This window comes from Giraffa tippelskirchi, chromosome 11 (genome assembly GCF_054371585.1).
Source record: "Giraffa tippelskirchi isolate mGirTip1 chromosome 11, T2T-mGirTip1v1.2.pri, whole genome shotgun sequence".
NCBI lineage: Eukaryota > Metazoa > Chordata > Mammalia > Artiodactyla > Giraffidae > Giraffa > Giraffa tippelskirchi.
Genome location: NC_137285.1, coordinates 10,677,581 through 10,692,983, shown reverse-complemented (window position 1 = coordinate 10,692,983; position 15,403 = coordinate 10,677,581). Strand labels below are relative to the sequence as shown.

Here is a 15,403-nt window from a genome sequence, read left to right as displayed (position 1 = left end):
TTGTTTGATGATAAACATATTGCCCATACTAACAATAATTGTAAATACCTTAGGGATGAATTGCTTTTGGCACTTTAAAAAATAATTTTAAAACATATATCCTCATTTGATTAATTTTTTTCTTTTGTGTTCCTTAAGGGTACACATTTAACCAGATATATTTACTTAGGAAACTGAGTGAATCATAGTTGTTTGTAACAGTTTTGAGAGTCCCAAGAAAAAGTTTCTATTAGCAAAATTAAGTGGCAAGTTGAGATAATGGAATCCTAGCATTGGGAGAGGAAATTCTTACCTGCCATTTACAAGAACTGGAATAAAATCTAGTTTCTTCTTGATTGTGCCCAATGGTGGGGCTCTTATAACCTCTTCAGCTTTTGGTTTTGACAAGCTTTTTTTTTTTCCAAAACCCTTTTCTTATAAAAAAAATTTGGACAATTATCCCCAAACATTAAAGTAGACGGAGTTGCACAACAAACCCTTAGGTACCTATCACCAACTTTACCAATTTTCAACACATAGCCAATCTTCTTTCAGCTATACTGCCACCTGTTTTCTCTCTCTCATATTATTCCCATATTGTTTTAAAGTAAATCCATGACGTCCTATCACTTTATCCATAAATATTTCAGTATATATCTAAAGAGGTGAGGAATCCTTATAAACATAACCATAATCTTTCATATCTTTAACTTTTTAAAATATAATTAAATATGTAGATAGCATTTGCGTTTCCAGTTGTCTTATGAGTGTGCTTATATTTTTTAAAAGATTGGTTGTTTGAATCAGGATATAAATAGGACATACAATGATGTTGGTTGATTTTTTTTTTTAAATATTTATTTTATTTTGACTGTGCCGGGTCTTAGTTGCAGCATGTGGACTCATAGTTGCAGCATGCACATGAGGTCTAGTTCCCTAACCAGGGATCAAACCTGGGCCCCCTGCATTGGGAACATAGAGTCTTACCCACTAGACCACAAGGGAAGTCCCAGGTTGATGTTTTTAAACTACATGTTACTTCTCTTTTTTTTTTCTTGCTCTGCCTTGCAGTTTATTTGAAGAAAGTTGGTTCTTTGTCCTGTTGAGTTTCCTTTGGTATTGTTGAGTCGCTAAGTTGTGTCTGACTCTTTTCAACCCCATGGGCTGCAGCACACCAGGCTTCCTTGTCCTTCGCTGTCTCCTGGAGGTTGCTCAAATTCATGTCCATTAAGTTGGTGATGCTAACTAACCATCTCATCCTCTGCCACTCCTTTCTCCTTTTGCTTTCAATCTTTCCCAGCATCAGAGTCTTTTCCAATGAGTTGGCTCTTCACATCAGGTGGCCAAAGTATTGGAGCTTCAGCTTCAGCATCTGTCCTTCTAATGAATATTCAAGATTGATTTCCTTTAGGATTGACTGGTTTGATCTCCTTGCTGTGTCCAAGAGTCTTCTCCAGCACTACAATTTGAAAGCATCAATTCTTCGGTGCTCAGCCTTCTTTATGGTCCAACTCACATCCGTACATGACTACTGGGAAAACCATAGCTTTGACTATGTGGACCTTTGTTGGCAAAGTGATGTCTCTGCTTTTTAGTACGCTAAGTTTGTCATAGCTTTCCTTCCAAGGAGCAAGCATCTTTTAATTTCATGGCTGCAGTCACCGTCCACAGTGATTTTGGAGCCCAAGAAAGTAAAGTCTGTCACTGCTTCCACTTTTCCCCCATCTGTTTGCTATGATGTGATGGGGCCGGATGCCATGGTCTTAGTTTTTTAATGTTGAGTTTTAAGCCAGCCTTTTCACTCTCCTCTTTCATCCTCATCAAGAAGCTCTTTAGATCCTCTTCACTTTCTGCCATTAGAGTGGTATCATCTGCATATCTGAGGTTGTTGATATTTCTGCTGGCCGTCTTGATTCCAGCTTGTGATTCCTCCAGCCTGGCATTTCTCATTATGTACTCTACATAGAAGTTAAATGAGCAGGGTGACAATATACAGCCTGTCGTACTCTTTTCCCAATCAGGAACCAGTCAGTTGTTCCATGTCTGGTTCTAACTGTTGCTTCTTGTCCTGCATACAGGTTTCTCAGGAAACAGGTAAGTAAGTGTTAGTTGCTCAGTCATGCCTGACTCTTTGCGATCCCATAGACTGCAGCCCACCAGGCTCCTCTGTCCATGAGATTTTTCAGGCAAGGATACTGGAGTGGGTTGTCATTTCCTTCTCCAGGGCATCTTCCCAACCCAGAGATCGAACCCAGGTCTCCTGCACTACAGGCAGATTCTTTACTGATTGAGCTACAAGGGAAGCTTGGTATTCCCATATCTTTCAGAATTTCCCACAGTTTATTGTGATCCACACAGTCAAAGGCTTTAGCATAGTCAGTGAAGTAGATGTTTTTCTAAAATTCCCTTGCTTTCTCTATGATCTGAAGAATGTTGGCAATTTGATCTCTGGTTCTTCTGCCTTTTCTAAACCCAGATTGTATATTGGAAGTTCTCGGTTCATATACTGCTTAAGCCTAACTTGAAGGATTTTGAGCATAACCTTACTACATGTGAAATGAGCACAATAGTATGGTAGTTTAAACATTCTTTGGCATTGCCCTTCTCTGGTATTAGAATGAAAACCAGCCTTTTCCAGTCCTGTGGCCACTGCTCAATTTATGCTTATTGCACCTGCCTGGTATAGTTTAACATGTTTTTTTCTGTCTTCTAAATTTCCTGTAACTTTATCTCTGGATCTCACTTCTAGATCAGGGTTCCATCAGATTTCAGGTTTTTCAGAACTCTCTCTGTACATGATTTCCTTTGATCTTAACAGTGTAAACCCCTCATTTCTATAAATATAGAAACACAGACTGAGAGAACTTAAGCGAAATGCCTAAGAGGAGAATTATTTGCAGAGGCTCAGCTAGAACTTAGTTTCCTTAACCCAGTGATTTGTAATCTTGGCTGCATATCTCATTCACCTGTGGAGTTAAGCAAAACAAATGCCTAGATATTTTGAGTTAATCGGGCTGGGGTGGGACCCATTAAATATTATGCGAAAGCTCTCAAGGCAGTTCTCAATGTTTAGCCAGGGTTGAGAGCAACTACCCTAACTCATATCTCATGTTCCCTCCTCTATTACATATATTTTCTTCATCTAATTAAAAGATTCTTACATGGAAGAGGAAGAGTTATTTTCCATTGCTCCAGAAGGCAGAAATATAATTAGTCCAAGTGAGGCAAGGTTACTTAGATGTAACAATGGGAACCAGCTGTACATCCTAAGAGCATTATTCTTGGAATTTATGTATCTTCTCATTCATTAATTTATCCAACACTGATAGGAGTATGAATAAGACATAGTTCCCTCTTTCAGAGTTCACAGTTGAAATAGGGGTACAGATTTAAATAACATTATAGTAGAGTGTGGTACATGTTACACATCTTGGGGGCTGCATAATTTCCTTTTTCAAGTTGTTATATTTTTGTATTTTTAAATTGTCATCAGTGACTTACTAAGATATTTATGCTAAGCATTTGGTGAATATGTTACAATGCTTCTTTTCATTAAATATGTAATTCAAGCAATAACAAGTAAAGTTAGTCTTTGCATAGTTATCTTTTTTCTTTAAATAGAAAAAATAATAAAATTTGTAATAGCATTGAAACCATTTTGAGAGTTCATTTCTACATCTTTCTCCGAATTTTACTCTGTTGATTACTAAGCATAGAAGGATGATTTGTATTGGTTTGTTAGGACTTTGGTGAAAAAAAATGATTTTGTAACATGGAGAAATTTTTAGATTTGGACTCTGCCTCAGATCAACTTTGAAGAGTCACTGTACATACCACTCACTACATTTCCTTCATGGACATCATTTATTAAAAACAAATCATTGAGGCTGAGACTGAAGAGGGAGGGGAAAAATGTATACTTACAGCTGATTCACATTGTTGTGCAGCAGAAATCAACACAGCGTTGTAAAGCAATTATCCTCCAATTAAAAAAAGTTTAAAAATTTAAAAACAAAGTAATATGAAGTAGTATAGGGAGAAAACAAAATTCATTGAGAAACTTCCCTGGTTGCCCAGTGGTTAAGACTCCATGCTCACAATGCAGAGTTCCATCCCTGGTCAGGAGGTGAGATCCCACATGCCGCAACTGAGTTCCCATGCCTCAGCTAAAGGTCTCGCTTGCCTACAATGAGGTGCAGCCAAATAAATAAAAATAAATATTAAAAAACAAATCTTTGATACATCTGCTGAAATAGCAGGCACATTTTCTCTTAGAGTTTGTATCTGACCCTTTGATAGAGGTATGTCCTAGATAATATGGGAATACCAAAAGGTTATCTGGGACTTCCCTGATGGCTCAGTAGGTAAAGAATCTGCCTGCAATGCAGGAGACTCAGGTTTGATCCCTGGGTCAGAAAGATCCCCTGGAGAAGGAAATGTCAACCCATTCCAGTATTCCTGCCTGGGAAATCCCATGGACAGAGGAGCCTGGTGGGCTATAGTCCCTGGAGTCACAAGAGTTGGACAAGACTTAACAACAAAACTTATAAAGCAGCTAATAAAAAGGTTATTCTCGGAAGGGGAAGTGAGAGGAAGAAAAGCGTGTTTCAAAGTTGATGGTGGAGCAGAGCTGAGTTCTGAATGATAGGTAGGATTTAGACTTAGTGGTATAGGACATTCAGGCCACATTAGCAGGGAGATGGAAAAATAGAACCCTGGTCACAGAACATGACAGAGATGAAAACTAGGCAGGGATTAGGATAAGATGGAACTTTTATACAAAAAGAATTTGAACAGTGATTTCTTGCATTTAGGAGTCCTCAGAGTTCTAACAATTGTGCTCTCAATAAAAACTCTCAGTTTATCCAGTGATTTGGGAGAAATCACTGCGTGCTGGAGTTCCCAAACTGCTGCTGCTGCTAAGTTGCTTCAGTCGTGTCCGACTCTGTGCGACCCCATAGACGGCAGCCCATCAGGCTCTGCCATCCCTGGGATTCTCCAGGCAAGAACACTGGAGTGGGTTGCCATTTCCTTCTCCAATGCATGAAAGTGAAACGTGAAAGTGAAGTTGCTCAGTCGTGTCTGACTCTTAGTGACCCCATGGACTGCAGCCTACCAGGCTCCTCCGTCCATGGGATTTTCCAGGCAAGAGTACTGGAGTGGGTTGCCATTGCCTTCTCTAGAACTGAGCCAAAGCTAATTCGCCTGGTAAGAAGGCAGAGTCCATTCCTAGTTTGGCACCAAGCTAAGGGCTAAAACTCATGAATTAAAGTGTGAGATTTAATTGTGGTTATCAGTTAAGACCATTTTAAAAAATAGATGCTGATGAGAGTTTGAATACTCTTATACAAGAATGAATAAGGTTGTGCAGCTTCAGGGTCTAATTTAATTGATAATGGATCCACTTTTGATTTAGGCTTCTGTATTAGAGACAGAGTTCCATCCTTTCATTCTTGATTCATTTACTTGGTTCACATGAAATCTTTCTGATCTTTGAGTTGCCAGATGCAATTCAATTTGACCATGACTGCCATCTTCATAATGTAAAAAAATTGTAGGAAAATCTGTAAAAGGGTTTAAAAACTCACTCTAACTTTTGAGAGAATTTTGGTATTCTGTAGACTCTACTGAAAAGTTTTGTCCTGGGGTTGCAAGTCAGGCCAGTTCAGTCTGCTTTGAAATAATTCAGGTATAAATTTATTTTATGCTGACAAGTTCATATAATGAATTGAATCAGTTAATGAACCATATTAGGGAGTATAATAATTTATATGTACTAGGGAGTGTAATAATTTATTTGGAGCTTCCATGATCCTGAGTTTTAAATCTCATTTCTTTTTGGAGAATGAAGGGTTTTATTGTTCACTGATAGTTCTCAGCATCTGTGGTGGTCTCCCCCATCCCACCACAGTCTTCCCACCTAACAAGTCCTACAGTGAGAAAAACTGCTGCTGAAGTACAATAGATGGGGCTAATGAATTGATTTAAAGAAAACATTCCCTATGGTCCTTATGCTTGTGCTTTGTCAGATACATCCCCCAAATGTTGATTATATCAGTTGTGTCACCATTTGTTTGACTAGGAGTTATTAAAGACAATGTTTGCTGCTGTAACATACCAGCTCTAGTTATGACTGCTTTTCTTCAATATAAACTATTTAACTTGTCGTCATTGTTTTTGTTAATAGAGGAAAAAAACCCACCTGTTTATATTACCTCAAATATTAATGACATTCCAAAATTGAATAAGTATGTTTTACCTTATTATAGGGCATATACAATTTTATACTGCTTTTTATTGTTGTACAGTTTTAATTATTTTTAATTTATTCCATAATACTCTATTATGATATGTTATAATTTAATTGAACACTTCTGAATTTTGAGATTGCTTCTACTTTTTACACTGTGATAAGACTGCAGTGAAAATCTCTGTGTGTTTTTATTTCTGGAATGTTTCTTTCAGATAAATTCTTAGAAATGGGTTTGCTTTCTGTTTCTTTCAGAGGTAGGAGATTATATATGTTTTAGCTACATCTTGACCCTTTTAGAGAATTACATCTCCAGTATTCTGAGCAGCAAAGTAGATGGAAATTGAGATTTACATTTAGGGAAGTATAGTAGTTCATTCCCTAATCTTAATTTTTCTACTGATTTATTAGTCTAGTTAATTTCCTAATGTGTATATATAATATTTTCTATTACCCGAAAAGCCTCTATATGCTTATTATCCCTACCATGTTTACTTGAAATGCATGTTAGCATTTTACATTTCGCATCATGACTGGTAGGTATATGTTCTGTGTTTTCCAAATGAAAAAAAAGTTGTCTAAAATGATACAATCCTCTCTAACTTCTGTCGAATACTGGAGTCTTGCTCAAAGCTAGATATGGCTGGTAAAGAATATTTTGCCTCCTTTCTCTTAGCTTTCCAGAATGATTGTTTTTTAGCTTCAAAACATGTATGTCACGTATGATTAAAAAATTACATTAAGACTTTGAGTTAATATTGTGAGTGTCATTCCCTTAATACTCTGGTGACTTCAGCATTGTCACCAAAGTACAGTTAGTAAACATGTCTTCTGATTAAAGGTATCAGGGATCTTCCCTTTTCCTTAAATAGCCTTTTTCCTTTTTTTAAAAAAAAATTAATTTTCTAATGATATTTTGGTCTTTTATCTTCTTGATCAAGAGCCGTTACTAAGAGTAGTGGTTTTATATGAGCATCAGAGACAAATTATTTAATATTCCTAAGTACCAGAAGAGATCCTCCATAGCTAACTCACTAAAACCCAAAGATATAATCTCTTTTTCTTTATAAAATGATTTTAGGCCATGACTTTCGAACTTTAGAATTCTTAAAAACAGCAGTATATCAGACAGTTCTTAGTTTTCATAAGAGGCCATTGAAATGGATAATGCTGAGTAATCTAATGGATTTCTGAAAGCATAGTGTGCTTTAGATACTGCTAAATCAATAAACATAACAGTCACTTAAGTGTGTATATTATGTATTATTTGGTTAATTATAACTCAAATCCTTTCAGAATATTTGTCTTTCAGGTGGAATGCTAAAAATATAACTAAAGTGCTTGTAAAAAATAGAACCATCAGAAAAATGCAGAAGTATAGTATGTATTTTTTCAGATAATCTTAATATTTGGAGTTAACCTCAGATTCTGCCATATACATCATTTTATGAACCATGAAGGAACAGATTTCAGAAGCACTTAGTAATAAAAGTAAATAGTTGAGTTTAATGTTACCTTAGAAAAGGTAGAGGAACCAGAGATCTGGTAATGTCTCTGCTTTTTAATATGCTGTCTAGGTTGGTCATAGCTTTCCTTCCAAGGAGGAAGCATCTTTTAAATTTCATGGTTGCAGTCACCATCTGCAGTGATTTTGGAGTCCAAGAAAATAAAGTCTGTCACTGTTTCCATGGTAAAATTGATATTTTTTGGGGGGAAAGCACAGTTCTATGACTCTTAGCACATATATTGATTCATGTAACCACTTAACACATGTATTGATTCATGCAACCACTTAGCACATGTAAGATTCATGTAACCACCAGCACTGTTCAACATATGGAGCAGTTTGTCTTCACGAACCTTCTTATACTATCCCTAAATAGTCACACCCTGCGTGTACCCCAACCTCTGGCAACCATTGATCTGTTTTTTTAATCACTATACATTTTTTCCCCAGAAGGTAATAAATAGAATCATGCAGATGGAACCTTTTGAAACTGATTTCTCTCACTCAACAAAATGCCATTGAGATTCACTGAGGTTGTGGGGATCCAGTAGTTCATTTCTTTTTATTGCTAAATTGTTGGTTGAAATGTTATGGCATTTGGATATTATTTCTGATCTGACACACTGGCACTGAAGTTTGAATTGGTTGCTTTTAAATGGGTTGACTATTTTTTAAAATCAGTTAAATGAGATACACATGTAGTTAATATTCTGAATTAGAATGTTTTTTTAAACTGAATGTTTTTTTAGTTTAGTGGCTTGCATGTCTAGCTAAGCTAGGCAGTTACAAGGGTTTAAGGACAAAATTTGAGGTTAAAAAAAGGATTTTGCAGTTTATGAGCAAAATAGAGTGACCTATGACCCTTTAAAATGCCAGTGCCAATGACTTGACAGAATTTTCTTTGCTTTTGTTCCAAGCCTCTTCCCACTCTGACTTTCTTGTCTACTGAGAACCAGACACCTCTGGTGGCTGATAATCTATTTTAATATGCTTGCTTCAGGAGTGCTTGCCTTTATTTGTTGGTTATAACAGTCTATTCATCTTAACTTAGTCAAACTTCCGTGTATAAACTCTTTGCATCATAAATTTAGTTTGATTCTTTATCTTAGTGTCTGTTTCTTAGTTGATTGAGGTTTTATTATTTCCTCAGCTGCTGAAAATCTCAAGGAGGTCTCCTGATAATTGTATGTTTTTGGAAAGAAAATAGTGGTGGTTCTGCTATCAATGAGAACTGTATAAATCTGTATACGATGTCACCAATTGAAATAATGGTTAACAGTAGTAAGAATGGAATGCTCTTCAAAAGGAGAGGATAATAAACAATCATTTATTTGTAGGTATTTTAGATTTTGGAGATGAAACTTGTTCTGTTTTCATTGACAATCTAATTGGTAATAGAAGTTAGAGACAGATTTATAAATTGATTGAATAAATATTTATGCCTCAGCTTTCTAAGATGAGTTACCCAAATTAACTTTGGCTTCCATATTTAACTATTTTCATGATTCAGGTTCTAATCTCACTTTTAATAATAACATTAGCAGAAATGCCAAGAAAAGAATATCTCCATCAGCAGTCTGGCTTTCTAGCACGCATTTTCATATTTGGTCACAAAAGATTTTTTGATGTGGGCCATTTTTTAACTTTTAACTTTAAAATTTTAATTTTGTATTGGAGTATCACCAATTAACAATGTTGTGATAGTTTCAGGTGGACAACAAAGGAACTCAGATATATATATATATACAAGTATCCATTCTCCCCCAAACTCCCCTTCCATCCAGGCTGCCATGATGTGGACCATTTTTAGATACCAGTGGATAGATTTACTTCCATAGATGAGAGTGGTGGTGGAAGCAATACATACCAACTTCCTCTCTACTGGTTCTTTCCTTAGATTTTAACATTTGAGACCAAGAACCCGACGGAATTAGCAGAACGACTGCGCTCTGTTTGTGGGAATCAGAGCAACGCATACGCCCGCCTGCTGGAATACCGCCTGAATGCCTTGCGAGGACTGTGGAATGCCCAGCGCCAGCTGGCCTTGGAAGAACAGCATGAAAGGGAGAATTCAGGTGATGAAGAAACTTTGGCCTTGCTCAAACGCCAGGGCTTGTTGCAGCAACCCGAGCAAGCTCCCTTCACATCGAGGATGGGGCTCCTGCTGGTCTTCCCCCTTATTCAGTCCCAGAGTAGAACAGACCCCTCTCTCTGTAATATCACTGCTGAGGTGCTATTGAACTGCCTTCGCGACTGCCAGCCTTTGAGCCTGACCAAGGAGCCTGCTGACTGTCTCAATGGAATTGAAACTTTGCTGTGCTCCTGGCTAGAGGAGACTTCTGACACAGGCCAACACATCCCACATAAGCAAAAAGAAAATGCTGCTGCTGCCCTCGTGGCTTTGGCATGTGCCAGGTAAGGAAAATCAAAGGTACCCACCGGTGACCTTGTGATGGCTGCTGCCAGGGTTGGGTGAGTGAATGAGAGAGCAAGCGTATTTGATGGAAGTCTTAACATTCAGAAGTTCTTCTTTGTTTTCAGTATTGAATTTCACAGCCTTGACAGTGCCTAAGATGCTTTCATCAAAACTTGGCACCAGGAGTTGGAACTGGAACCCAAGTTCAAGGTTTTGCTTTGTGTTATATCATGATAACAGCTTAAACAGTTTAAAATGGAGAATTAACACTTGCCATTATCTACTTACCCTTAGATGATCTGTGTTTTACATCAAGTGGTTAGTGGGGATGTTATATCTGTATTTCTACCAGAAGAACAGTGAAAAAAATGTGTAGAGCTTTTAAATTTTTTTGTGACACCTGTCTGTAAGGAGTGCATCCGTGAGTGAATGGGTTATTACTCACCTGGACTCGGTCACACAGATATGGTCGCAAATTATATTTCTGGACCTTGATGCTTGGCTCCATCAATCTAATTGAAAGATCTGTGTGTGTGTGTGTGTGTGTGTGTGTGTGTGTGTGTGTATCAAGATTTAATAGTGTACTGCCCTTCGTGTGTAAGTTGATGTTATTGATACACCATCAATAAGAAATATTCTTGGAGTTACTTTTCCAGGAGAGATTTCTTACATTCTCCTGCTCAGTAAACTGTATGATCCCTCTCACATATTTGTGAAGAAAAGGTTCACTGCCTTTGCTTTCTTCTAACCTAATTGTCTAGGGACCATTAGGACCATGGTCTGACAGGTTAATGTTGCTAATCTGTCCCTCTCCCTTCAAAATTTTCTCTTTGATTGAGTTCTTCCTTTTGTTAGCAAAGCAAATGTGGATAACTTCTTGGAGGATTACGAAGTCCTTAGACTCCTTCCTCTATTTTTATGGCTTCAAAGTTGACCTTCAGATGGTTCAATCTCAAGCTATTTTTAAGGCAAAACGGCACCAACGTTTATTGTCAGTTTCTTTGCCCTGAGCAAACTGTTACAGCCGAGTTTTAGATCCTGGAAGGCTGTAGTTGAGTATGGACGTCCTGACATGAGCTTAATGCTGGAGACATTATTGGGTGGTACCCAAATAAGTTTCCCTGTAAAGGCTTTATTAGATTTATTTATTAATTTTTAGATATGCAGAAGGTAGTTTTGAGCCCTAAATAGATTTGTTATTAATGCAAAAGTCCTACTTTGGGAAATTTTTCTGTCTATCTTTAGACAGATTTAGGATGTTTGGAATAATTACCAACTCTTTAATTTCAGATGTTTTAATGAACATGGGGTCATAAAACTCACTTTTTTATTGTGCCCTAATTTAGTCTGAACCAACAGATGGTTATTGAGATTGCTTCATGTACTTGAGATTCCAAAGTCCATCCGGCAGAAATGAGTGTTTTTATTTTCTTCTTCTTGGTGTGTGTGTGTGTGTTGTTTTTGTTGTAGTGCCTACATTCTGTTGCTAATATTATCACCTTGTCTGGACTTTATTTACCTCAGAAGTCACATGCTTTTCAGGGTTGGATCATCTCTTTTAATGACGTGTTTAGGAGCATATTATTGAACTTTTGAGATTGATGCTCTCAAAGACAGAACAGTGTTTCCAAAAAATTATTTTGAAGATATTCATTCATTTCAACTAGCTAACATTTATTGAACACTTCTGATGTGCCAGGAACCTTGCTAGGTCTTAGAGAAATAGTGACTCACGGTGGGTGACTCATGATCTCTAATTTTACAGTTGAGTAGATTGCATTTTGTCAATCATTATTGCTCATTTACCACAGGCAAGGGACTCTTCTAGGCAGTAGGAATGCAGCAGTGAGCAAAGTAGATGGTCCCTAAGATTGCAAAGTTTCCATGAGAGAGAGACAGACAACTAGCAATGAAGGCACATATAGGATAATTTCCAGAGAAAGATATTCATAGTAAGAAGACAAATCAGGATATTTTACTAATAGAGAATAACTTAAGAGGAGGTGGAGGCCAGCGTTAGCTAGAGATGCCAGGGAAGACCTTACTGAAGAGATAACATTTGAGCTGAGGCCTAGACAGTTGACACAGAGCCAGCCACACAAAAAATCCAGTAACAGGGAGTTCCAGGCAAGAGGAACAGCAAGCAGCACAGATCTCATCCTCTTCCTGTCCTTGAGGTAGCTGAGGGACAGCAAAGTGAGCAGGGGGCTGGAATGCAGTGGTAGAAGGGGAAGTGGGAGAGGAGGGTCCAGACCACACTGGGGCTTAGGAGCCATGGACGGAGTCTAAATTTTACTCTAACGTCTGAATCTGGCAGCCAGTAATATCTTATAGTTGGCTTACTGGTTTTAAATATTCCAATGTGCCCTAGCCCATTAATTTTAACCTCGTTGTAACCCAGGGAGGTATCCTTGTTGGACAGATGATGAAGTAAAAACCTATAGGAGTTTGGTAACAGGACTGAGATGATGCAGCTGGTGAGTGGCAGAGCCCGGTTTCGGAGCCTAGGGGTCTTTTCTCCCAGCTTGTGCTTTTATACTCTGTCTGCTGCCTCCCTGCCATTATGGTTGTTTGGTTTTGATTCTTTGAACACCAGAGATAGGGAAGGGGACAATTAAGAGGAGGACTCTAAGCCTCCTTGATCCTCTGTTGGGTGTTCCATTTCTTGTGAGGTTTAGGCACATGATACCTAGCAATTAAAGCCTTGGCTAAGAGAAATAAGGCAGCAGTCTGAAATCAGCCCATCTGATACCCATGATCATTTAGTTCAGGAAATGTTCTTGTGGTGGTTTATACTTGGGATCTGGCCAGGTAAGTCTTGTGCATCTTAAAAGCACCTTCTTTTAGATCCTGCTGACCATATTACAGACTTCCCAGGGCCTCAAGCCTTTGGAACCAAAAGGAAATTGGGTCTTTGTGAGCTCTGCAAGCATTACAATCACATACTTCACAGCAGGGGGAAGCAGAAGGAATACCCTTCAGCACAAAGTATTATTTGAATGTTTTTCTTTTTGGTCACACTTAATGTGATGGGGGTTTGGTGAGATGTTATGTAAAATGGATGAACTTAACAAAGATATTAAAAAATTTAATCCTGAATACTGCTAGACTTTAAATATAACCTCTTCCAATGAAATCTCTCCTCTAGACTAGAGATTGATTTGATGAAAGAGTATCCAGGCGTAATCACCACCTGTTCTTTGTGCTTGAGCTTTCTGTTTTGAACTTTCATGTTAGGGGAAGATAATTTACCTTTGCAAATACAAGAAGAACCAGCATGGTAAGAAGCAAGTATATCTGATATTTTGTACAGCACATCTACTGATTGGCAGCATGCATACATGCTCAGTTGCTCAGCAGACACAGACTTATTTTGGAAGCTTCCCATGTGATTAATAACATTGACATCAACAACCTTATTATTTGGCATTTCAATTTCAGTGATTTTCTGTTCCCTCTTTTTTTAGGGGATCATTGAAAACTTTTGTTCATACAGTCCATCTATTACAGAAACAGACTGATTTAGGGTCCCTGCCTGTAGCTGATGTGCTGTATAGGTAAGCTGTCACTTTGGATCCTCACCCTCCTTCTACACAAGCGAGCCTTGAGAATTAAAGCTTTTCCAATAAGTAAATTGCTAAACTCATTTTTTTTAATCAGTTAATGATTCATGTTTTTAAGTAAGTGTGCTATTCTAATCATCGTAAGAATTTTGTTTTTTCCTTCTTAAAAAAGCATGTTGTTTTTCTTTTTTTAATTTTAGTGGATTAAAAAAATGCAATAGCTTGTCTTGAATTTTTATTGTAGATTTCAAGATGATAATATGTTAAGATATACAGAAAAAAAGTGAAAGTTGTTCATAATTTGCTACTCAAAGATAACCACTCCAAATGTTGTATGTATTTCCTAGTTCATACCCCTCTCTCTCTATCCCTTCCTTTCTCTCATACATGTATACACGTAAAGTATATACATTTTTACACATAGCTACAAATTTATTATAACATAAGTACTACTTCATAATTTTTTTAATGTAAAAATATAAGTTTCATGAATATCTTTTCAGATACATAGTATTTGTGTAGAACTATTGTAGTTTTCTGCTCTTTGAGATGGTAAGTTGACTTTTATCTTCTTGCTGGAATGGATAGTGTCAGTGTCTTTATGATTCTCTACCTCCCTCTTTTAGGCTGTTGCTTTTGGAAGGGGGGCCCGGATCCCCCTCCTGTTTGCTTGGTGGCAAACATATAGTATCCTGGGGGTATGAAGACATGCTGCCCGCACCAGATAGCAACACTGGCTCCAGTTCTGAAAATAAAGGTAATGCAAGGGTTTGGGTCCTGCGATTGAAATTAAGATATGAAAAGAGTGGTTTTAGATCATTGTGGCAAACGATTTAGATATAACTCTGTGTTCCTTTTAATTAAGAGCTCAAGCTTCTTATACAGTGCGTTCATTGTCTGCTTTATCAGTGAAAGTGTAAAAGCTGATACTGCGTGAGGTAAGAAAATGGATAGGTTTTACTATCGCAAGGGAAAAGGATCATCCGTACAGTCCTGCCAAGGAGGCATGAGTTACTTAAATTGATTCCTGAGTATTTAAATTTGGGCATGGGAGCCTTAAGTTGAGTTTTTATATCCACGAGTAGAGTATCAGATCTTGCTGCCTGATTCTGTTTCTTTGAGTAATTTATTGTGTGTGTGTTGGTGAGCCCTCCTGTCCTAAAAGCAAAAAAAAAAAAAAGATTGTTCAAAGGAGCATGAATTGTGAAGTATCTCCATTAAAATGTTTTTACACAGTTTCACAAGTATTACCTATCTGTTTACTCTGTGATCTCAGCGAAAATGGCAGAAGGTCTCTGAAATGTCCTGCAGTTAACTGACTTGCCAGATGAATTAGGCCTCTTTCTTTGTTTGGTGGATGTACTGACTGGTGTGCCATGGCACACACAACCTATGAGGCCAGTACACACTTTTTATAGTCTGTGCCCTGCTGCTTCTACATCTAGAGTTGCAGCCTTGCAAGGAGTCCGCCTTGCTTCCAAACTTGTTTGTTATTGTAGTTGGTACTTGTGACTATATCATTAAATGTTGCATAACTGATAAAGTAAGAATTTTTTAAAAACCCTAGGAAATTGTTTCCACTTAGAGATGGAATACTTTAGAACAATCTCTAAGAAATTGATGTTCTCTAAGAATTTAGGGTGGGATTCAGAGTCTATTCTCCCTACCCTTTCATTTCATTCTCTCGA

The 15,403-nt window shown here is 37.6% G+C and overlaps 1 protein-coding gene across 15 annotated transcripts in view; it reads left to right on the top strand.

Annotated features, from left to right (window-relative positions):
* The window catches only part of HECTD4 (HECT domain E3 ubiquitin protein ligase 4), a 168,933-nt gene that overhangs the window by 37,010 nt on the left and 116,520 nt on the right, over positions 1–15,403 (top strand). For all 15 annotated transcript variants that reach the window (XM_081546311.1, XM_081546304.1, XM_081546308.1 and 12 more), the window contains exons 2-4: positions 9,634–10,151; positions 13,620–13,709; positions 14,342–14,472. In XM_081546311.1, coding sequence (XP_081402437.1) covers positions 9,634–10,151; positions 13,620–13,709; positions 14,342–14,472 — 739 coding nt within the window. The remainder of the gene's footprint in view (positions 1–9,633; positions 10,152–13,619; positions 13,710–14,341; positions 14,473–15,403) is intronic.